At 39.2% G+C, this 22,806-nt stretch overlaps 2 protein-coding genes across 3 annotated transcripts in view; one reads left to right on the forward strand and one right to left on the reverse strand.

The window, feature by feature from the left end:
* SLC26A8 (solute carrier family 26 member 8) overlaps positions 1 to 7,531 on the reverse strand; it is a gene marked incomplete at both ends in the record, with an annotated part of 64,299 nt that extends 56,768 nt beyond the window's left edge. Inside the window, 2 exons of the mRNA XM_081294977.1 lie at positions 3,390 to 3,579; positions 7,492 to 7,531. Of these exons, the coding sequence (XP_081151103.1) occupies positions 3,390 to 3,579; positions 7,492 to 7,531 (230 nt within the window). The remainder of the gene's footprint in view (positions 1 to 3,389; positions 3,580 to 7,491) is intronic.
* Positions 7,532 to 9,292: 1,761 nt separating this feature from the next.
* MAPK14 (mitogen-activated protein kinase 14) overlaps positions 9,293 to 22,806 on the forward strand; it is a 73,557-nt gene continuing 60,043 nt past the window's right edge. Inside the window, exon 1 of one of the 2 annotated variants that reach the window (XM_081294426.1) lies at positions 9,293 to 9,815. In XM_081294426.1, coding sequence (XP_081150552.1) covers positions 9,700 to 9,815 — 116 coding nt within the window. In that variant the 5' untranslated portion in view covers positions 9,293 to 9,699. The remainder of the gene's footprint in view (positions 9,816 to 22,806) is intronic. The other variant, XM_081294425.1, reaches the window with a different exon arrangement.

Here is a 22,806-nt window from a genome sequence, read left to right on the forward strand (position 1 = left end):
TGAGCCACAACCTCAGCCCCGACAAAGGATTCTTGACCTGAAGTTTATGGACCACCACACGAGTCTATAGACAGATTTTGGGGGTATAGGTGAACTTAAGTAGGAAAACATTTTTATTTTGAAGGAAATAGCATTTCCTTCAATTATGGATATTGATAACAAACCACAATAGAATCAGCAGAACTTGACTTTGTCACAAGTAGAAATTATAGATATTTTCATATTATAATTGCTACAGGTATCTCATATTATTATTTACATTCATCATCACTTTAAAAATATGGTGGATATGAGACCCACATTATTAACATAATTTAGAGATTTTCCATATTTTGGTAACTACATTTTATTATAACCATTTTCTTTATAATCCTGTTTATTTTATATAATAAACAATTATCAACTGTAATCCCAGTGGCTTGGGAGACAGAGACAGAAGAATCACAAGTTCAAAGCCAACCTCAGCAATGGTGAGACACTAAGCAACTCAGTGAGACCTGTCTCTAAATAAAATACAAAATAGGGCTGGGAATGTGGCTCAGTAGTTGAGTGCCTCTGAGTTCAATCCCTGATACCAAAAATAAATAAATAAATAAATTTTTTTGGCCAAGACCCTTCAGTGGAAAAAGAACAAATCTCGGGCTGGGGATGTGGCTCAAGTGGTAGCGTGCTCGCCTCGCATGCGTGCGGCCCGGGTTCGATCCTCAGCACCACATACAAACAAAGATGTTGTGTCCGCCGATAACTAAAAAATAAATATTAAAAAAATTCTCTCTCTTTCTCTCTCCCTCTCTCTTTAAAAAAAAAAAAAAAAAAAAAAAAAAAAAAAAGAACAAATCTCTTCAACAAATTGTGCTTGGAAATGTTATATTCACATGCAAAAGGATGAAGCTGGACTTTTTACACTATATACAAAAATGAACTCAGAATGGATCTTAGACTGAAATTTAAGGGCTAAAACTATAAAATGCTTAAAAGAAAGCATAGAGGAGAAAATACATTTTTTTAATTTGATGATCATGTATTAAATATGACACCAAAAGTCCAGGCAACAAAATAATAAATAGATAAATTGAATTTCATTAAACTAAAAACTTATGCATCAGGACAGTACTAATAGAGTGAAAAGACAACCTATAGAATGGGAGAAAATACTTAGAAGTCATATATCTGATAAGAGTATGTTTAAAGAACTTCTACAATTCAACAACAACAATAAAAACAAACAGTCCAATTTTTAAAAGGGCAAAGGAAATGAACAGACATTTGTCCAAAGAAGATACATGAATGACCAATAAGCACATGAAAAGTTGCTCATCATCTTTAGTCATCAGGAAAGTGCAAAACAAAAACAAGAAACCACAATGAGATACCACCTCATACCTACTAAAATGGCTACAGTGAGAATTTAAAAAAAAAAAAAAAAAAAAAAGGAAAATGATCAATGTTGGAGAGGAAGTGGATGATGCAGGTGCTATGGAAAACAGTTTTCCAGCTCCTAAAAAAGTTACTGTAAAGTTAGGCTATGACTCAGCAATTCTACTCCTAGGTATATACCTAAAAGAATTGGAAACAGGGATTCAAACAGATCTCCTATGCCAATGTTCCTAGCAACATTACTTACAACAGCCAAAGATGGAAACAACCCAAGTGTCCATTACAAAATGAATGGATAAGCAAAATGTGTATAAATGCAAGGGATTATTATTCAGCTATAAAAAGAAATCAAATACTGATAGATGCTACAACATGGATGAACCTTGAAAACATTATGCTTTTTTGTCTGGGTTATTTCACAAAAAAGACAAACATTGTATGATGCTACTTAAACCAAACATCTAGATTAGGCAGATTTGCAAAGAAAGAGAGTGGAAGAGAGGTTACCAGGAGCTGAGGGGAAGGAAAAATGGGGAGTTATTGCTTAATGAGTATTAATGAGTACAGAGTTTCTATATGAGGTGATAAAAGTGTTTTGCAAATAAATAGTGGCGATAGTTGTATAACATTGTGAATGTCAATAATTCTGCTGAATTGTATACTTAAAAATGGTCAATGTAACCTATTTGATGTTATGTATATTTTACTACAATTTTAGAAAAATGTAAAAAAAAATATTTTTAAAAATAGCTTTATCAGATTGCTAAAAGGGTCACAGCACAGAAGTAGGTTGAGAGCTCCTGAATAGTGGAGCCTAGCTACTAGTCACAGTGAGTATCAGAGGTGGGAAGGGGCTCTGTGTTGATGACCAAGAGCATTGCTGCTATGAAGTCAGGTGAGTCTCATTCAGCTGTTATTAGTTGAGTCCACCACAGCTGCCTTACTTTTTGTGAGGAGACTGGTAGTGGTGATTAAATGAACAATGTATTTATTAAACATCATCCATAGATATTGTGGGGACACCCAAAGTATTTATGGGTGTGGTTTGTTCCCATAGTTCACGTGAAGGAAGCTTGGTCCCTGGTGTGGTGGTGCTGGGGAGGTGGTAAAACCTTTAAGGGGTGGGGCCTTCCTTAGGCTCTTGGTGCACCACCTTCATGAATGGATTAATGCTGACTCGTGGGAATTCTTGCTCTCATGGGGTTAGATTAGTACCATGAAAGCAAGTTGCTATGACCTCACACCTTGGCTCTTTCTGCTCACAGCTGGTTTCCTTTCCACTTCTCTGCCATGTTGTGATGCCATCAAGCAGTCTTTACCAGGACATCAGCACCATGTTGTTTGAACCCTCCAGTTACCAGAATTGGGAACTAAACAAACCTCTTTGTAAGTTTCTCAGCCTCAGGTATTTTGTTATAGGAACAGAAAATGGGTTAAGGCAATGCCCCAAAAGTTTACAATCAAGAAAGTACTAGAGGGCTGGGGATGTGGCTCAGCAGTAGCGCGCTCGCCTGGCATGCGTGCGGCCCAGGTTCGATCCTCAGCACCACATACAAAGATGTTGTGTCCGCCGAGAACTAAAAAATAAATGTTAATAAATTCTCTCTCTCTCTCTCTCTCTCTCTCTCTCTCTCTCTCTCTTTTAAAAAAAAAGAAAAGAAAAAAAAATTAAAAAAAAAAAAAGAAAGAAAGTACTAGAGGGCTGGGGATATAGCTCAGTTGGTAAAGTGCTTGCCTCACATGCACAAGGCCCTGGGTTCAATCCCCAGTACCACCACCAAAAAAAAAAAAAAAAAAAAAAAAAAAAGTACTAGAAGTCAAAACACACACACACACACACACAAAAAAAAAAAAAAAAAAAAAAAAAAACAACCCTGAAGAAAAATTATACAATAACTGCAGGGTTCTGATCACAGAGATTCAGAAGGAAGAGAGAGGTAGGATGCAAAGGAGTCAGGATGGGTTTCCGTCTTGCCCAGCTCGGCCTGAGTAGAACAATTGGACACACATACCTGCATTGAACATTATGTGTGAAGGTGGTGATATTGATGTCCATGGTTCCAGAAGAAGAGATCCTCCTTTTGTGGTCCTGTTGAAAATTCTCCTCATTGTACACTTCACGCTTAACATCATACAAAAAAGAATTTTGAGAGGAGTACTTATAGCTGTAAATCTGGCTGCTCCTCTCTGGTTGTATCATTCCTGAATGCGTGGAAAAAGAGCAAAGAAAAAAATCATTAAAAAAAAAAAATCTAGACCCTCAGCACGTGTTTAAGGAAATAAAATTTCCACAGAGATATTTTACACTTGCATAGCAGTTTTACTAAATTCTTTCTCAGTGTTATACAATCTTATACTTGAAACCAACCTATCATGAATGTAAGAGTGTATTATTCTCATTTTCCAAATGGAGAAAACAAAGGCTCATAAGTTTAAACAGTTTGGTCACTTAAGAATTAGAACCAGGACTAGAATCTACATGTCCTGCTAGGAACCATGGTTTCCTTTATATTCAATTGTGTTTCTATGTGGCAGGAAAGTGATTAAGAAGAAAAGTCAGTAGTAATCACCAATATTCACAGAAAATGCTAAGGATTATGTGCTCATGATAATGTCTTCGAATTCTTTCCCTATCTAAATAGAGTGCTTGAGAGTACCTGCTTGAACATTTGTCTATTTGTCCTTTTGCCTGTTTCCCCCATAAAAGGCTAAGGCCAGGAGGCAGGAGGACTTTGTTAATGATCATATCCCCAGGACCCAGGACAGTGCCTTACATTTAGCAGGCCCTCAGTGAATATCTCTTGCCTGTCAGCTTTGCAGTTGATAGCATTAAGGTGTAGCAGAAAAGGCAGCGCAGAAGATGTCAGGAGATGGAGGTACTAATCCTGGCTTATTTTCTAACTAGCTGTATAATTGAGGGCAAGTTTCTTAGAAACTGAATTTCAGTTTCCCCGTCCAAAAAACAACACGCTAAGGGCATCTTCACTGTGCTCATCCTCATCATCAGCCCTGGCAGCGCCTGTGGGGAATTTATTACATGCCAGGCATTGCAGTGGCACTCTTTTCATGAGTTATTCCATTAAATCCCCACAATAATCTTAATACTAGCCACCCCCAATCCCGGGTTTTACAAGGGGTGAAACTGGGGTTTGAGGAAAGCTAAGTAATTGGCCCACAGTTGTATACTGCATTTTACCCTCAAATCATTGGTTAGCAGCAGCTTGCTGATTAACACCCAGGAACTAAAGATCACAAATTCACTAAAGCAGTGAGAAGGTGGCTGAAGAACGCAGAAGAGGATGAGAGAAGAACTTAACAATGTATCACTTAAGAGAATTAGAATCTCATGATTTTGATAAAAAAAATAAAAGGAGGTAGAACTGTGTGTTAAAATGTAAATAAGGGTTTTCTTTCTTTCTTTCCCCTGCTCACAGGAATATTGGCCCAATCTTTCTTAGTTTCTCCACGTAATCTTCCAAATAAACTTGTTACTATAGTTTACTTGTTCCTGGAAGCCTAAGGAACCTGCTAAGAATATTGAAATTATAAAAATTGCTTTCCTAAGTCAGATCCAAAATCTAGAATTCCATTTTGTTCTGTACATGGCACCAAGACCCTGTTGGTATGAAACCGGCAATGTATGACATTGGGGCGTGGCAGGGACAGTGGCAACTGGTGAAGGCAGCAGCTGGCTTAGCTCCAGCAATTGTTGCCATGGGTCTTGGTGGGCCCAGTGAGTCCAGAGCTGGTCTTTTCCAGAAGAAGCCATAATTCCAAACTTTTATGTGAAATCATCTGACTTGTAAATGTTATCCATTACTTTACGTGTGTGTGTGTGTGTGTGTGTGTGTGTGTGTGTGTGTTGCTGGGGATTGAACCCAGGGCTTCGTACATGCTAGGTAAGTGCTCTGTCACTGAGCTACATCCTTCAGTCCTATATTACATATTTTTTAAAACACAGTGCACTTCTGACAAAGCACCTCGCCAAGCTAGATGTGGTTTGGGGACAATGGGGTAGATAAATATTCTCATATCCTTTCATTATAAATTATAGTTTATCTCCCAGGTATTCTTGTAATATCCTCTTGAAGCAGAATGTTTTCTATTATTGTACCCATTGGATGTATGATATCTTATTAGTTTGCTATGGAAAGTAGAATTTCATTTTATTGCTTTCAATGTACATTGTTTATATAACAAGACGTGGCTCCCATCTATCAAACTAGGATTTGGTGAACTCATCTGCTTTTATGTTCATAATTTTATAAATTGCTATTATATCCACTCACTGGTTTCAGACTCAAGAATCCTACTTCCCTCATGGTCAAGTAACCTAGTGCTCCACTAACATTTGTTGAATACTAGTGCTTTGGGGATACAAAAGAACAGACTTTAAAGTTAGGAGAATAATACAAAAATATAGTGCTGAGAGAGTTTAGAAGTTGAAAAAAATAGAAATTATCACTTCCTGCTGGCCTGCCCTATACCAAGATCTTCCAAAGTGCAGGTGCCTTTTCTTGGTAATAATTATACTTATTTTTCTGATGAGTTTAGTGAGTTCCTTAGAATCACAGAACAATTAAAGAGCAAAACCATAATTTGAGCCCAATCTTTCTCATTCCAAAATAAATGCCACATCCTAATACCATATAACCTCCTATAGAACGGTATTAAGAATCCCAGCATGGGGGATGGGTAAGATACCACCTCTCATGGGGGAAATATAATTTGAGTTCTATCTTAATTGAGAGCAGGGAAGAGAAACAGGTATTTTAGGGAAAGAACAGGATAAAATTGGAGGCAATAAAAGGTAAGTAATTGAACAGATTGGGTTCAAGGCAGTGTTAAATTTAAGAAAGTTGTTGAAAATTGTTCTCAGAGGATCCTGAATGCTGGGTTGAACCTGGATTTGTTAGCTATTTAAAGTCTTGGAGCAAGAGCAATAATATGCATGGAGATATACTTGGAGAAGACAGATTGGGTCAGTGACATGGTCTGGAGCTGTGTTGTCCAGCATGCTAGCCACTGCCTATACATGGCTATTTAAATTAAAGTTAATTAAATTTTTTAAAAAATCAACTCCTCAGGGGCTGGGATTGTGGCTCAGCGGTAGAGTGCTTGCCTAGCACTGGCAGGACCCAGGTTCGATCCTCAGCACCACATAAAAAAATAAAGGCATTGTGTTATGTCCATCTACACCTAAAAAATAAACATTAAAAAAATTAAAAAAAATCAACTCCTCAGTTGCACTAGCAACTTGACAGCCACATGTGCTTGACAGCTGCATGTGGCTAGTGGCTTCCATATTGAATAGTACAGATAAGAAACTATTCATTAAGGGCTGGGGTTCTGTCTCAGTGGTAGAGAGCTTGCCTTGCACACATGAGTCTCTGGGTTGGATCCTCAGCACCATGTAAAAATAAATAAATAAAAAATAAAGATTTTTTTTTTTAAAAGAAAGAAAACATATTCATTATTACTGAAAGCACTGTTGGGCAGTGCTGGGGATAGGAGGGCTGAGGCAAAAATACTAATTGGAGATTGGTATTAAATTTTTAAAATAAGCATTTTAATTCCCTCAGCAACAATCTTTTACCTGTAACCACCTAAGTTTTTTTGGGGAGTGAACTGGAAATTTAGAAAAGGCATAAGCAAAGAGCTTTCATTACCTTTAGTACCCTTCAGTAACTCTGTCTAGTGGCTGGAAATGGATAATTGTTCAAGGTGACAATCAAGCCACTGACCACGGGATAGATAAATATTGGACGATTTCTTTAAGTAGATGCGGTGAATGTAATATCAGCGGGTGTGGGAGAGAGAGACTTGATGAGATGGGGCTGTTGGAGAAAGTTTCATAGGGGGCCACAGATGCATAAACAAGATTTGATGGGAAGAGAAGGGGCAAGGGGGTGGGGAATTGGGGAACAAAATGAACAAAAGCACTGAGATCTGAAAGGAGAGACTGGGCTTAAGGCCTGAGGAGATGGATGCGGTAGTCGGTGAAGCGCGGGCAGCCGGCCAGTTCAGTGGCTTTTGACAACAGACAGGCGATTGTGAAAGGACCCGTCTCTTGTCATCGCCATTCCACACGGCGTTTCAAAGGAGAGACAGTACCTGAGCGATAAGCCCCCAGGGGCGACGGTCGTTCATTCATTGCACAAATATTGAGCGCCCGCGACGTGCCTGCTCTGCTTGTGACCGACTCAGCCGTGTCCCTGGGACCCGCGCCGCGGTCTGGTCCTCACAACCTGCAGCCCTCAGCTCCCTGGCTCCCCCAGGCAGCCGTTCACCTGATGCCCCGGCGGGGGCGGAGTGCAGACGCTGGGATCTCACAGGGCTCTGGCCTGGCTGGCGGCGCGGACGCTGGCCGTTCCCGAGCCGTTGCCCCCGAACCCGCAGGCGTTCCGGACGGGCGGGGGACAAGAGTGGGGCGAGAAAGAGGAGCATGGCAGCTGGTGGAGAGAGGTGTATTTGGATGCTCTCCCCATACCCTGCTCTCCCCGTAGCAGGCCGCGGGAGCCCCTCGGAACCCGCTCAGGCTTGGACCTAGTTATTTCTAAAAACAGCTAAGAGAACATTATAAGGTACCATACCTTCACCCACTATTATAAACTTATGCCTACATCAAGTTTGTTAACATTGAAAATTGTAAACGCTGCATGTTAACATTTTAACAAGCTTAACAGGAAAAGGTTTATAGTAGTGGGTGTAGGTATAGGGTTATAATACCTCACCTATTCATATCTATTATCTATATCTATACCTAATCTATATCTACTATATCTATATCTGTCTATCTGACACTAGGGATTGAGCCCAGGAGTGCTTTATCACTAAGCCACCACCCCCTAGACCTTTTTTTAATGCTTTTTTAAAATTTTGAGACAGGGTCTGGCTAAATTGCTTAGGGTCTCTCTAAATTGCTGAGGCTGACCTTGAACTTGCGATTCTCTTGCCTCAGCTTCCCCAGCTGCTGGAATTACAAGCATGAGCCACCATGCCGGGCTCACATTTACATTCTTGACAATCGACATTATTAGTTGAAAACGGGGTAGAAATTTCCTTGCAGAAGCTAAAACTAAGGTTTAAGAAAGGCCAACTGGTGTGCCTAAATGTGACACCGCCAGAAGACCACTCCTTCCCCTGTTCTGAGAGGTATGAATTAGATCATTAAAATCCCCTTCATTGGACGGATATTCAGGGCAGAGTCACTTTCAAACCTTCAGAGCAACTCTATTTTAAAATGCATCTAAAAGAGGGTTGGCAGAGATTTTCCTGAATCATAACCACCTGGATGTATATAATAAAAGTGCATATTCTTGATGCCTTCTTCTGACATACCCAGTTAAACTTCCGATGGATCCTGGGAATCTGCTTTTAAAAAACAAACTGTGTATGTAAAAGTTTAAGAACTACTAGAAGAGTTTGGATGGAAAATCTTAACTTTGATGAAGGGCTAATATTTGCCTTTTGAACGGATTTCGACAGAGTTCCATATAGTAAGCCATATGTCCTTGAACAGATCGCGATGCAACAGCCTTTCTGGACGAAACCTGCATATTTATGCAAGAATTTCTTAGAAATAGCAGGCTCTGCGTATCAGGTGCTCGTCTGCTGGTGACTGACTGTTCGCAGTTCAAAGATGTTTTGGCTCTTCCCAACACTGTCACTACTGCTTTCCGCCACGGAGCCAGGGATTTCCCCGCCGACCACGGTGAGGCGCACGCGGCTTATGTTCCCGGGTCCGCCTTTTGAGCCCAGAAGAACAGTTCCAGGGAGTTCCTGCTCTGGTCACCAGCTGTTGCTCTCTTATCGCGAGAATTGCTCCTCCTAGTCTTTCCTCAGAGGAACCCCCTCCCATTGGCAGGTTCCATATTGGGTAAAATCTCGACTCGCGGAGAGTCCCGGGATCTGTTCTCGCGAGAGTACGGCGAGAGGCTCCAGTTCGCTGGCTCTGGAACTGCGACCACTGGAGCCTGAGCGGCCGCTGCAGCTGGAGCGGGTGACCAGTCGCGCAACTCGCCGTCGGCCTAGTCCGGGAGCTGGTGCAGCGAGACTGCAACAGGCGCAGCTTTGAGCCTCAGAGCGTGCTCCTGCCCTTAGTTGGGCTTGCCTGGGTATCTGAGGCGCATCCAGCCGCTGCAGCTGACAGGGGCCGCGCGCGGGCGCGCGGGAGTCTGCGGGGTCTCGAGCCACACCTGCGCGGGCGGCCAGCGCCGGGTCCCCGCCCGCGCGGGCGGGCAACGAGGGCCGGGGAGAGGGTGCGGGTGCAGGCGGGGGCCCAGCAGGGCCACCTCCTCACCCCGCGGCCGCCGCTGGAAAATGTCTCAAGAGAGGCCCACGTTCTATCGGCAGGAGCTGAACAAGACAATCTGGGAGGTGCCTGAGCGTTATCAGAACCTGTCCCCGGTGGGCTCCGGTGCCTATGGCTCCGTGTGGTGAGTGTCGCTGGGCTTGGGGCCGAGGAGAACCTGGTGGTCTCTCATGCCCAAGGGCCAGGCCTGTCCCCATGGCTCAGCGATGCGCCAAGCGGCAGGAATTTTCCTGGGGGGAGGGCATTGCTGCTCTTTGAGTCCTGTCTGTCCTGCACCCCTCACCCTGCACACGCAGGTAGGGGGTTAGCCGCGTGTGCAGGACGCAGGTCCCCTGTGGGCGGTGGTGGTGCTGCTGGAACTCGGCCCTGGCTCACACCCTGTGCATTCTCTTCTCGGGGGGTTGCAACTCCCAGGGCTGGCACCCGGGAAAGGCCTATTCTCCCCGGGGGTTCTCCTGCCAGGGTCGAGCTGAAGGACCCTGTCCCGGGGTGTGCCCACCTGGGGCGTCAGAGCCTATCCCCGGAGCACACGGACCTAGCGAGCTGCCTGGAGACGCCAAAGAGCAAAGCCTGACCCGGGGACTGCGGTCATTTGAACAAAACTGGCGAGGAAAGGCTCTCTGGGCTTTTCTGTAAGCCTCTGTCGAAATCCCGTTTTGAGTAGTGTCGTTTTTGAATTCGCACTTGCATTAGCAGCGACCCATAGAGCTTAAAATACCGACTTTATCTTGCTGAGCGCTGTGCCAGCTTGAGTGGTGTGTTTCCGTTTCAGTTGAAAGCGTATTTCCTTTTCGTGGAGGGGGTGGAAGTGCCTGCAAGAACACTGCAGCTTGAGAAACCGGCAGCCTCTGATTAGTCACATACCACTGCTCATTTAAGTATTGTTTGACAAAACAATTTTCTCATGTGGAGCAGGAGAGATTCAGATCCGTTGGGCACCCTCAAGATCAAAACGTTGTTAACAGTGCAGGGAGGTATTGTAAATATTTTTTAATTGAGATAATCTCTGTGAATACTGTGTTTTTAATGTCCCTTAGAGAGTTTGCAGGGAACTTTTATCTACACCTACAGCCTGAGGTATACGATGGTTTTCATGAGGATCTGGAACATATAGCAAAGGACGAGAGATTTTCCAGCTTTAATTTACACCATGAGTGTGTTTTCAATTAAATCCATACTATAAAATTTCCTGACTTAAAATATTTTACTAACTTCTCTCCAACTTCTAAGGCTTTATACACTGTATTTTAGATTTACTATAATTTGGAAGCTCCTGATCTGAAATTAAGTATCAAATTTAATTTTCTATGTTTAGTAATAAGTTAGTAATTAGCCTTTTTATGTCTTAGTAATACATGTGCATGTATTATTTGAAAAGGAGCCTGTGAAATGTTTTTTTGTTTTGGAATAAATTCCAGGCTCTGGATGTGTTAATCTTTGATTCTGTGTTTCTCAAAGTCACATCAAGAATTTCCTGTTTGGTAGAATCTTCTGGGTAATTGAGATTGTGCAATTGTGTTCAGCAACAGATCATATTGCACTTTCAAGTTCAAGCTGCTTAAATTATGTTGCAGATGGCACTAGGCTTGACATCTCTCACTTATTTGCGCAACATGACAGTTTACATTTTAAAGGAATTTTCAGCATTTTGCTTTCATATATTTATTTGATGTTGCTAATTTTCAAAGGTGTATTTGGGAGTTCCTCCTTTAATATTTAATAACTCATTAGTGCCCCTCCATTTTTTTTCTTGAATTGATACATTAATTCTTACAGTATCATGTTTTTGTTTCCAATGATGTTTGAACCTTGATGGAGGGATACAACCAAGTAACTCAACTGTAGAGAGTTCAGATGAATTTTAATAGAATTCTTTGCAGGGTTTCCTACTATTAGTGTGAGTTGTTCTGCACTGGAATAATAGATGGTCCGGATTCACAGTAAAATGCCATTAAGATGAACTCCTTCAGTATGTCTTTAATACTATCTTTTTATGTGGGTACAGAAGCCAGCAGCATCTGACAAATTGAAAGTACTTTTGTTAAATGGAGTTTTAATAATAGGTGTTTACATGTTCACTTTGTATAGAATTCTCAAAGATATTTGGTGAAAATCTGTTCTCCAGCTGCACTGTTCCTTTCCTCAGAGACAACCACTATTATGTTTCTTGTGTGTCTTTCTAGGGAGGCATAGTTTTTTTGTTTGTTTGTTTGTTTATTTGTTTGCTTCTTGTTGCTCTAGTAGTAGTATTTCTACTAAAGAGATTTAAGTTGTAACCAATAATATTTTCTCATTGGAGGAAAAGACAATTGAATTATATATGGCAATTGATTGTAAACAGTCTAAACTGATTTCAGAGTGGAAATACCATAATTTAGATTTACAAGCATCTCTCAGAGTACTGTGGCTATTTGAAGTTTTTCTGTCCTTTTGCAACTTTTCAGACATGATTGGAAAACATTTTTTGAAACTTCTTTTTGAATCCAATTTTGAGTTTGTGTTGACTTTCTCTTTCCTCATCCTTTGAGAGCAGATATTTGAACATAGAGAATAAATAAATAAATAAGTCAAATTGAATCCAAATAATCTATGGAATTTGGATCTGTACCTGATAAAAAAGTTTAGGCAGTCAAGTTGGTGATACTGATTTAGATGATATAGGAGTTATAATTGCAATGACACATTTGTGTGTGTGTGTGTGTGTGTGTGTGTGTGTGTGTGTGACTTGTTGAACTGGACCTAAGGTCCAGAATCTCTGAATTTTATTTTAAGGAATGCAACATCATTGAAATATGTGTCAGTTTCTCAAGTTTATTGCTCTGAAGTATAGTGAAATTTGATATATAACTTTAGTATATTAAAAAATTTAAGCCTATTTTAATTTAATTTGTACCAAATATATAGTGAAAAGAAATAAGCAGCAGCCTGTGTGACAACCAACTATGATTCAAAGATCAAGGAGTTGACCAGAAAATTGAGACTTGATAGGGTTTTGTAAATATCTTTCTAAAAGGTAAAGGGAACTAAACTAAGTCTTGCAGTTTTAAGGAACTTTGTACATTGTCTGTGAGGGGAAATGATGCAAAACTGTTTAAGGATACATAGTTGCAAAGCATTGATTTTGTGGTTTTGGGACAGAAGGGGAGAGAATCTTTGTGGTGAGTTTAAGGAAATATAAACAGGAACTTAAGTGCCTTTCCTCTGGGGTATGGTTTTTCCGTACCCTTGCTGTTGATGAAAGATGGGGCTCTGGTAACCATAAAATAGGTGAGAATTGGAAATTACTCTTGAATCATATTCTGCCATTTATTCAGCAGTATTTATTGAATACCAACTGTAAGCCAAATAGTGCACTGGATTCTTGAGAAAGACTGAATAACACAGAACAGGAGAGTCTATTTCTTCATGCAATTTGTAGCCTACTGGGTTTAATGACTACATTCTTTGGGTTGCTTATTATGTTCTAGGTGTTGTGCTGGGTATTTTGTATTTGTCATCAGCATATAAAGTGAATAATAAAACTTGTAGTAAGAGGATGGCAAAATTTGCTAAGAAATCAAACTCCTCAAGTGCTTTTTGGAATAAGATTCTTCCAATAAATATAATAAAAATAACTGAATGGTTATTTATTATTTTTAGTGAATTTTATAAGCTATTTTACTTAACCATGTAAAGTTACACAACAAAATTTACCACACTTTAGAACAATAAAATTCAGAATAAATAAAATAAAACTATATCATTATTAGGTATGCAGAGATGACTCGCGATCAGTGAGAAGGGTTTGCCCTTCACTTTCCTAGTGGTGATAATAAATCCAATGGATCTTTCTTTCATTTACTTTTGTTTGTAAGCAAAAGCAAAGTAGTTGGTTGAATATTACTGATGCAAATCAACAAAAAACATTTAAGTATAATTAATGACAAATATTTGTATTATTGCTACAGAAAAACTTTCAAGAAGTTCAGTCAAGTTGGCTATATAATCATTTTATTCATTGAATCAATTTTTCCACTGGCTCCCATTTAAAATAAAGAGTATCCTGGACTGGCTTTTCAATTCTGCCAGTTTAATTTTTTTAAATAACTTTATTATATTTATTTATTTATTTATTTATGTAGTTCTGAGTATCAAACCCAGTGCCTCACATGTGCTAGGCAAGCACTGTACCACTGAGCTACAACACCAGCCCCCAGTTTAATTTTTTGATATTATGGTGTGCTGTGCTTTTGATTTCCTTTTAGCTCAGCTTTGGAGATGATCTGTGTTGACTCTGCCTTTCACCTGCAACTGTGCAGATGGTGCTGAGCCCTTGGAGCTCAGGATTCAAAGGTAGAATTCATTTGGCACTCTCACTTTAATATTAACTGACATTTTTATGGGCTTTTGCAGTTTATAAAGTGTTTTCTTTCAAAGCATTATCAATCAGTCCTCCCTAGTTCCATGAAGTCCAGTGTGTGTGTGTGTGTGTGTGTGTGTGTGTGTGTGTGTGTGTGTATTGGTACTGCGGATTGAACCTAGGACCTTGCACATGCTACGTACTCACTGTACCAACGAGCTACACTGGCAGCCTCAATGTATTTTTGACTCAGTTTTATGAATAAGAAGCCAGATTCATTCTTTTTTTTTTTTTTTAAAGAGAGAGAATTTTAATATTTATTTTTTAGTTTTCGGCAGACACAACATCTTTGTTTGTATGTGGTGCTGAGGATCGAACCCTGGCCGCATGCATGCCAGGCGAGATTGCTACCGCTTGAGCCACCTCCCCAGCCCCAGATTCATTCTTTAAAGGAATGGCATACTTGTTAGTGCTTCTTTGGCTTTGGGCCTGGGTTTTCTGCACTTTAGTGGTCTCCTTTCCTGTAGCTGTGGACTGCTGAGGTTGTGTGGTGTTACCTCCTTTTGTGCAGTTTGCCTCCTCTCATGAAGAGAAGGCTTGCTGAGTCACTTGCAATAGAGCTGTGACTGTAGGAAGGCAGTCCCACCAGTGTCATGTCTACCTAATTTGAGGGTAATTAATTAATGTGAAAGTCATGTCTCTTCCTCAGAATTGATAAACCAAAAATGAACTCATTGTTCAGATTAAATTTTTTTCTAAATGAATTTTTAGATCATGCAAATAGTTAATTCTGAATTTATGAATCTTCTTCGTGTGCACTTATATAAAGTTGGGACTGTCTGACTATGTTTGGGTTTTACAAGTATACAATATAAAAAGATATAACCATGCCTCTTTAGACCTTTAAAAATACATCAGACTTTTATTCTTTACTGTGAAATTTGGGATAAAGCTGATTTGTTCTTATCTAAGAGGTTTAATTATTGTAGTGCCAAAAAAAAAAAAATCTCACTATAAAGTAGATTTCTCTAACTTGGAACCTAGGTTGGTGTTTTTGTTTTTGTTTTTTTTTTCCCCCAGTACTGGGGATTGAACCCAGGGCTTTGCACATAGTAGGGAAGTGCTCTACCACTGAATCCCCAGCCCCCAAGGTATTTCTTCTCATGGTTGCCATATTCTAAGTCATGCACGTGATTTTTAAGGACAAAAACAAAAATCTCTTTAAACTTGAAAATTTTTTTTTTTTTTTTAAAATAAGAGAAGCTTTCAGTATTAGAAGTAGTTGTCTTTCATGATGCTTCTACAAATCAAATATGTTTATGTTAAGGATTAACCAGTTTTCCAGTGTTCAGTCCTTGTAAGAATTTATTCTAGAGAATATGAAGGTGTTCTATAAATACTTCACAAATAGGTCCTGGATTCTGGGCAGGCTTGGCTCCCAGGCTCCTTGGTGGAGAGACAAGATAGAGGTGAGTGACAAGTCTAGGATGACCCCTAATTTCTGGTGTTAGGAAAATGGACACATTTTAGTGCTCGTTTCAGAACTTTGCAGTATTATAGGGTACAGGATTGGGGGGGGGGAGGAAGATGGGTTCATATTGTCTCCCTGAGGAAGTGACTCGGCAGTATAGTTACCCTGAGTACCTAGCATGTACAGGTTGCTCTTTAGGTGTTGGACATGGAATATGAACAAAACACACCCAGATTTCTAACCTTAAGAAACAAAAGATGATAGTGGAAGTAGACAGTAAACAAATAAAATTTATGTCAGATGATGAGAGCTGCTGAGAAGATAAAGCATTGAAATGAGATAGTGCTGGGGTGACAGTAATGTACTTTTTTTTTTTTTTTGGTAGGAGGAGGGTACCAGGAATTGAACTTGGGGGCACTCCACCACTGAGCCACATCCCCAGCCCTATGTTGTATTTTATTTAGAGACAGGGTCTCGCTGAGCTGCTCAGCACCTCACCGCTGCTGAGCCTTGTTTTGAACTCGTGATCCTTCTGAGAAGCCTCTGGGATTACAGGCATGAGCAATCCTCCTGGTTGGATGGGGTATGCCTCTTTGACGGGGTGACAGTTGAGTGAAGACCCTATGGAGCTGTTGTAGAAAACTTCAATCTCTGGAGTGAGTTGGGGAAGTAAGAACTTTCCATGCCGAGGCTTTAACAAATGCAAAGGCCCTGAGGCAAAGATCCTGTGTTCCTGGAATAGCTAGAGATCAGTGTGGCTAGGGCTGAATGGGCAGTGGTGGAGGGGGAGGGGCGGGCAAGGATCTTATTTGCCTTCTTAGAGGGGAAACCATGGAGAGTTATGGCCAGAGGAGAGAGATGATGTAATTTGTGTTTTAGTAGAGCACTCCATTCTGAGGCTCCTATATTTTCGACTCTATTTCTTACCCATTACAGGTGGTATTTGTGGTTTAGGATAGAATGGGGGGGGAGATTAATTGGTGCAAAGCCCTGATTTATGCCCACAATTCTTCAGCACTCTAAGAGTGCCTGAGACCATATTTTTGCCAGGCCCTAGAAATTCAGAGTACTCTATTCCAGCTCTCTAAATAACATGGGGTTACTTTACTTTTCCAGATATCTGTTGCCAAAAGGAAAGGAGCAAAGAGATTAGCTCTAGAGTTCAGCTGAAAAAGGAAGATTAGCCTGCTGGCAGGTTGAGTGTTTTCTAACTCCTTGGGCACCTAGGTTTTTTCTTATTACTTGGTCAAATTTTAAAAGTAATTTTTACCTTCCTTAAACATTTAAGCACTTCAGATCTCATTTATTTTGTCTTATTTGGTTCTGTGTCTGCTTTCCCTTTCTCTACCTTCCCCTCACTACAATAATTTTAGTAGAGATTGGATTATCTTGAATATGAGGCCCAAAGGACTTTTCTGTTAACTTGAAAAGATGAATTAGATTGAAAGATTCGATAGATATGTGACCTTATAAAAGCCCATACTATTTATTGTCTTCCTTGCCTTTCTTTCATCAGGCCTACCCCTCCCTCCTTTACTACTCTATCATCTGGTTGCAGAAACTAAGTTTTCCTGCAAACACAGATTCCTATGGCAACCTAACAAAAAGGTAATAGAACAAATGTTTATTTTGTCTGGATCTGCTATTTGACTGACTGTAGACCCTGAACACGTTGACTCCTTTTTCTTTAAATGATGCCGTTACACATATCCTTGCTTTCTTCAAAAACCTCCTCCTCCTAGGCCTTGGTGGTATTATCGTTGTGCCTGTGACATGAATGAAGGTGTGCATTTGTGTCTTATTGTTAGTCTACTCCAAAATATGCATTGATTGTGTTGCCAAGATTGTGATCCAGAGTTTAAACATCACATAATACATATCCATACAAAAAAGAGTCAGGTGTCCCTCCTCCTCCTTTTTTCCCATAAATTCATTTATTTAGTATTGCCAATGTTAGGCTTATACTAGGTGTTATGTTTGTAAAGATTAAAAAACCAGGAAGGGTCCCAGATTGCTTTGGAAGTTCTTGTAGCTTTCCTTTCCTGCACTCTTTCAGCTTAAGTTGTCTCAAATCTACTTTGCTTTTTAAATTCTTCTATGACTTTCTCAAATGTAGTGATTTACTGGTCACTTTTTTGTATTTAGGACACCTTATGCAAGGATATGTGTTGTCTGTCTGGGTCAGAGATACCTTTCCATCTGGTGATTCAGATCTAGAAAGTGATGACATCAGCATGTACTCTGGAGAGGTCAGAACTACTACTACTTCTTTCTTTCTTTTCTTTTCTTTTATTTCTTTTTTTTTTTTTTTTCCTGTACAGGGTTTAGGGAGGCTTAGAAGAAGAAAGGGACTGTGAAGGTAAAGGTCCTCTGGATCCTTAACCCATCTCTATTCTTCCTCTTGGGGAAATATCCTTGCTATGACAAGTCTTCTTGCTTACAAATCCTGTACCCATAATCATGCCCTCATTCTTAGCTTGGATGACGTGTCTAGCTTATTATGTAAGTGTGTACTGAACTCATCTTTCTTGTATTTCCTCATCCCTATAATAGATCTAACTTGGTTCCCAGAAATGATTGCTTTATTCTTCATAGCCTCAACAGCTGCTTCTCTTTTCCCCCTGTTAAATCCTTCACTTAGGGTTTAGCTAGTTTGAAACTTCTTGACCTTAGGCTTGTGAATAAATAGTTTTTATTTATGTTTTCTTCTCCAGGCTACCCGAGGAAGTGAAAATCTTAGTTATTGTCCTCATTCAGTCCTCATTCAGGACTCCTCAGTGTTCATTGTATCGAATTGGAGCAGAATATTGATGTTAGCTGATATTGATCTCAGTTATCTTGCAGTATTTTATATTTATATACTTCTTTCATCCCCTTATTTGATATTACAGTTTGGCTTGCCTCATTTTGATTCTTAATTCAGTGTTTTAAGGATGTTATGCTTTGAATTATCTGTTTTGAAATTAGCAGTCTCAGTATTATATGATAGTGATGCTAGAGAAAAAGAGGAAAATTAGCAGATTAAGAGAACAAACAGTAAGTACTCAGAGCATCAATTAAGTTGTGTTTTGCATTCCAAAATATAGTGAAACAGGATTGCTCCATGTTGTGTTCATTTTGGGTGGGGTGAAACTTTGTTGTGGGGTCTGCCTGGTGTATTCTATGTTAGCAGCATTCTTGCTCCTACTTAGAAAATACCAATAGCAATTGCCAATTATGACACCCAAAAAATGTCTTGTGGGCAGTGCCACGTATAGGGAGAGGGAGGCACAGGGATGAAAATCACCCTTAGTTCAAAACTACTTATATAGAATAATGGCCCTGAGTAAAAACTAGATAGTATAACTTGAATCTTCTGCCTGTAAAAAGATAGAAATGCTCTACTTGCTGCTTTATAAATCAGGACCTCTCTAAACATGATTTTCATTATTTCCAGGAGAATAATGGCATTCCTAAGGGGCAAGAGCCTAGAAACAACACAGTGAGCTTAATAGATGGGAGAACTTGCATATTGTGTTTGACAGGGGCCCAGCATATCACCTTGCAGCTGAGAAACAACCAGGGATAGTTGGGGGAAAGCTGACTTTTTTGTGAAAAAAATTTTTTTCATGACCTACTTTAGGGTTTTTAAATGTGTCTGGAAAAGAAAACTGTTGGTAGGTGATGCTTAGCCCCACTGTCTCTTCTGGCATTTTTCTGTATCTTTTCTCAGTTACTATCTTGCAATATCTAGCTTTTGAAAACTCCTGGAAATATAATGCTATTTAGAAAACCACAAAGGAGCTGCAGTTAAACTAAAGAACAAGAAGTAGTATTACACATTCATTAAATAAATCTAGATCTTTGAAAGTTCTTGCTAAGCTTTGCTTAGTTTTTAAAAATTAGACAATGACAGAACTGGGGTTGTAGCTCAGTGGTAGAGCGCTCGCCTAGCACATGTGAGGCCCTGGGTTCGTTCCTCAGCACCATATATAAATAAATAAAATAAAGGTATTGTGTCCAACTACAACTAAAAAATAAATATTTTAAAAAATTAAACAACAATAGTGAATTTTTTAGTAATCTTGTGGATCGCAGGTAGCAGTAACTGAGGAGGATCAGCTCTGTTCTTGTGTCATTTGGCACATTATATTCTGATACCTTATAAGACATATTGTGATGTTCCTGAATGATCTATGGCAGTGCTTTAATGACTTTGAGCTTGTAAGACAGTTACTGATTTTAGTGTCATACTATGTAAATTTTAATTTAAAAAAATTGTGTTTTAAATATTTTTTAATAACTCCTTATTCTGATTTTTCCTTATTTCTCTAATAATTTTATTTCCTCTTTTGGTCAGTGTGTTTGTGTGTGCATGTGTTTTGTTGGGGACCAAACCCCAGGCCTCATGTGCTAGACAAGCACTTAACCACTAAGCTTTGTCTCCAGCCCTAAGGGTCTTTTGTTTTTTGTTTTTTGTTTTTTTTTTTAAATTATCTGATTCTGTTTCAACAATTCATTTGTGTAGTGTACTTCCAAATTGGTATATCTTGATCTTGAGTATGTCCAACCATGTGGATTCCAAATACATTGATATGTAATGTTTCATCTTTTCCCTTTTCTACATACGTTAGTGTGCTCATGAAAGATATAGTATTAGAAAATAGAGCACAGCTTCCCTTGAAATGGATTCATGTGTATAATATTCATGTATGTACCTGTATGGTTCAATTTTAGATAAATGCAAAGCTGACATTTGAAGGAATCTTACTGTTAGCATTCATGAATGATAATGGTCATGAAAATTTCAATCAGGGAATCAGCCAATTGCTTGAAGATTTCTATTACTATGTATTAAGGCAATATAATTTTGAAAGTTTGAAGCATGTTTATATACATTTATGTTTATATTTTAGATTTATTGTAGTGAAGGAAATTTGTTTATCATACATTAGTGTTCCATGCCCACCAGTGTATAGAAGAAATACACATGAAATATTAATGAACTGTATATATGAGAAGATGTGTATACAGAAGTGAGGTATTGTTGATTATAATAGTTAGAAAGGGGCTGGGGATGTGGCTCAAGTGGTAGCGCGCTCACCTGGCATGCGTGCGGCCCGGGTTCGATCCTCAGCACCACATACAAACAAAGATGTGTCCACCGAAAACTAAAAAATAAATATTAAAAAAATTCTCTCTCTCTCTCTCTATCTCTTAAAAAAAAATAGTTAGAAAGGTTTTATGGAGGAGGAAAGATTTGAAGATATTTTTGAAGGATGGGTGGTGTTTGGGAAGAGAACATTTTTAGACAACAGGAAAAAAACATAAACTAAGTGAAAATACATGAAAAGAACTGTCCTATCAGTGTGAACATCTCAGGGTGAACTCAGTTGTGGTTCTCATTCTGATTGTACTTCAGAATCATTTGTGGAACTTTTATACATACCTCCAGAAATTAAGATTTCAGTTCCTTGAATTGTGAATTGGCAAGAAAAAAGTGGAATTTTTTTAAAGGTTTTTTTTTTTGGTAGTTGTAGATGGACAGAATGCTTTTATTTTATTTTATTTTATTTTATTTTATTTGTGTGCCAGGGATTGAACTCAGGGGCATTTGACCACTGAGCCACACCCCCAGCCCTATTTTTTGTATTTAGAGACAGGGCCTCACTGAGTTACTTAGTACCTCACTTTTGCTGAGGCTGGCTTTGAACTCAAGATCCTCCTGCATCAGCCTTCCAAGCTGCTGAGATTACAGGTATGCATCACTGTGCCTAGCTTATTTATTTTTATGTAGTGCTAAGGATTGAATCCAGTAGTGCCTCATACATGCTAGGCAAGTGCTCTGCCATTGAGCTACAGCCCCAGCCCCAAGTAAAAAAATGTTTTAAACTGGGCATGGTGGCTTATACTTGTAATACCGGGGGCTTGGGAGACTGTAGCAGGAGGATTGTGATTTCAAAGCCAGCCTCAGCAACTTAGTGAGGGGTCCTAAGCAATTTAGCAAGACCCTGTCTCTAAATTAAAAAAATAAAAGAATATATATATATATATATATATATATATATATATATATATATATATGGCCGGGGAGATGGCTCAGTGATTAAATGCCCCAGGACTCAATCCCTGGTAACAAACAAACAAACTGCTACTAATAAAATCAGTCTGGCTGAAACATACCATACAAAAAGGATTGGATGAAGCAAATATGCTACTTTGAAAAAGTTTTTAGCAATTTGTTTATGTAGACCTCTGCTCATTCTGACTCCCGGGATTTCTCGGCGCCTTCAGGTAAAGAACTCTCCTTTTTGGTATGTATTTATTTCTGTGTGTGTGTTATACCAGTCACTGAACCAGATTCTGAGGATAAAAAGATAAAACATAGTTTCTGGTCTCCCTCATAGCTTAAATTGGGAAACAAATATATAAAGGAATAATTGTTTTGAGTTCAATGTCTATAAGTATTGACTACAATATGTTACTGATTGTAGTACTTAGGTCCTATCTAAGAATTGTTGAATAAATGTGCATTTCAACTTGAAGGAAGTACAACATCTATCCATAGATTGACAACAAATGACCAAGGATTGGGACTCTCGATTGTTTTAATAATCTGCCTGTTTTACCATTATTTTGAAGATAGACCCAACATCTAATTTGAAGGTAAGAGATCTCAAAATGTATTTTGAGAATTCACTATATGAAAACCCCAGGCCAAAAGTTGCAGATACAGCATTGACCATGAGATTATTTTATAATAGTATGTTTATTCTGATTTGGAGTATTTCAAACTTCCTGACTTTTATAGTTTATAAAGCACTTTCACATAGTTATCTTACTTAAGCTTCAAAACAGCATTGTGAGATAGGCAAGAAACAGGTTTGTAGAAGCTTTGGCTGAGACCACCTGCTAGGAAGTGCCAAAACCAAAACTAGAACTCAAATCTTTAGATTACTGGTTTACTCTTCTGTATATCATACTGTGTATATTTATGTTTAATAGAATTTGGTAAGATCAGATCATCAAAATACTGTAGAGACCATTCACTAGGATGTAAAAGTAGCCTTGTTAGGTAGGATGTCAGTGCCTTTTCTAGTGCAACAAAAGGATTCTGATCTAGTTTCATATAAATGAGATATCTTAGGGGGCTGGGGATAGCTCAGTTGGTAGAGTGCTTGCCTAGCATGCACAAGGCCCTAGGTTCAACCCCCAGCACCAAAAAAAAAAAAAAAAAAAAAAAAGAGAGAGAGAAAGATATCTTGGAAATATCTAAGTATAGGTGCTCTTTGAGTTACATTAGGCCTGTGTTCTGATAAACCCATC

The sequence above is a fragment of the Spermophilus citellus genome (assembly GCF_964194105.1).
Source record: "Spermophilus citellus genome assembly, chromosome: 5".
NCBI lineage: Eukaryota > Metazoa > Chordata > Mammalia > Rodentia > Sciuridae > Spermophilus > Spermophilus citellus.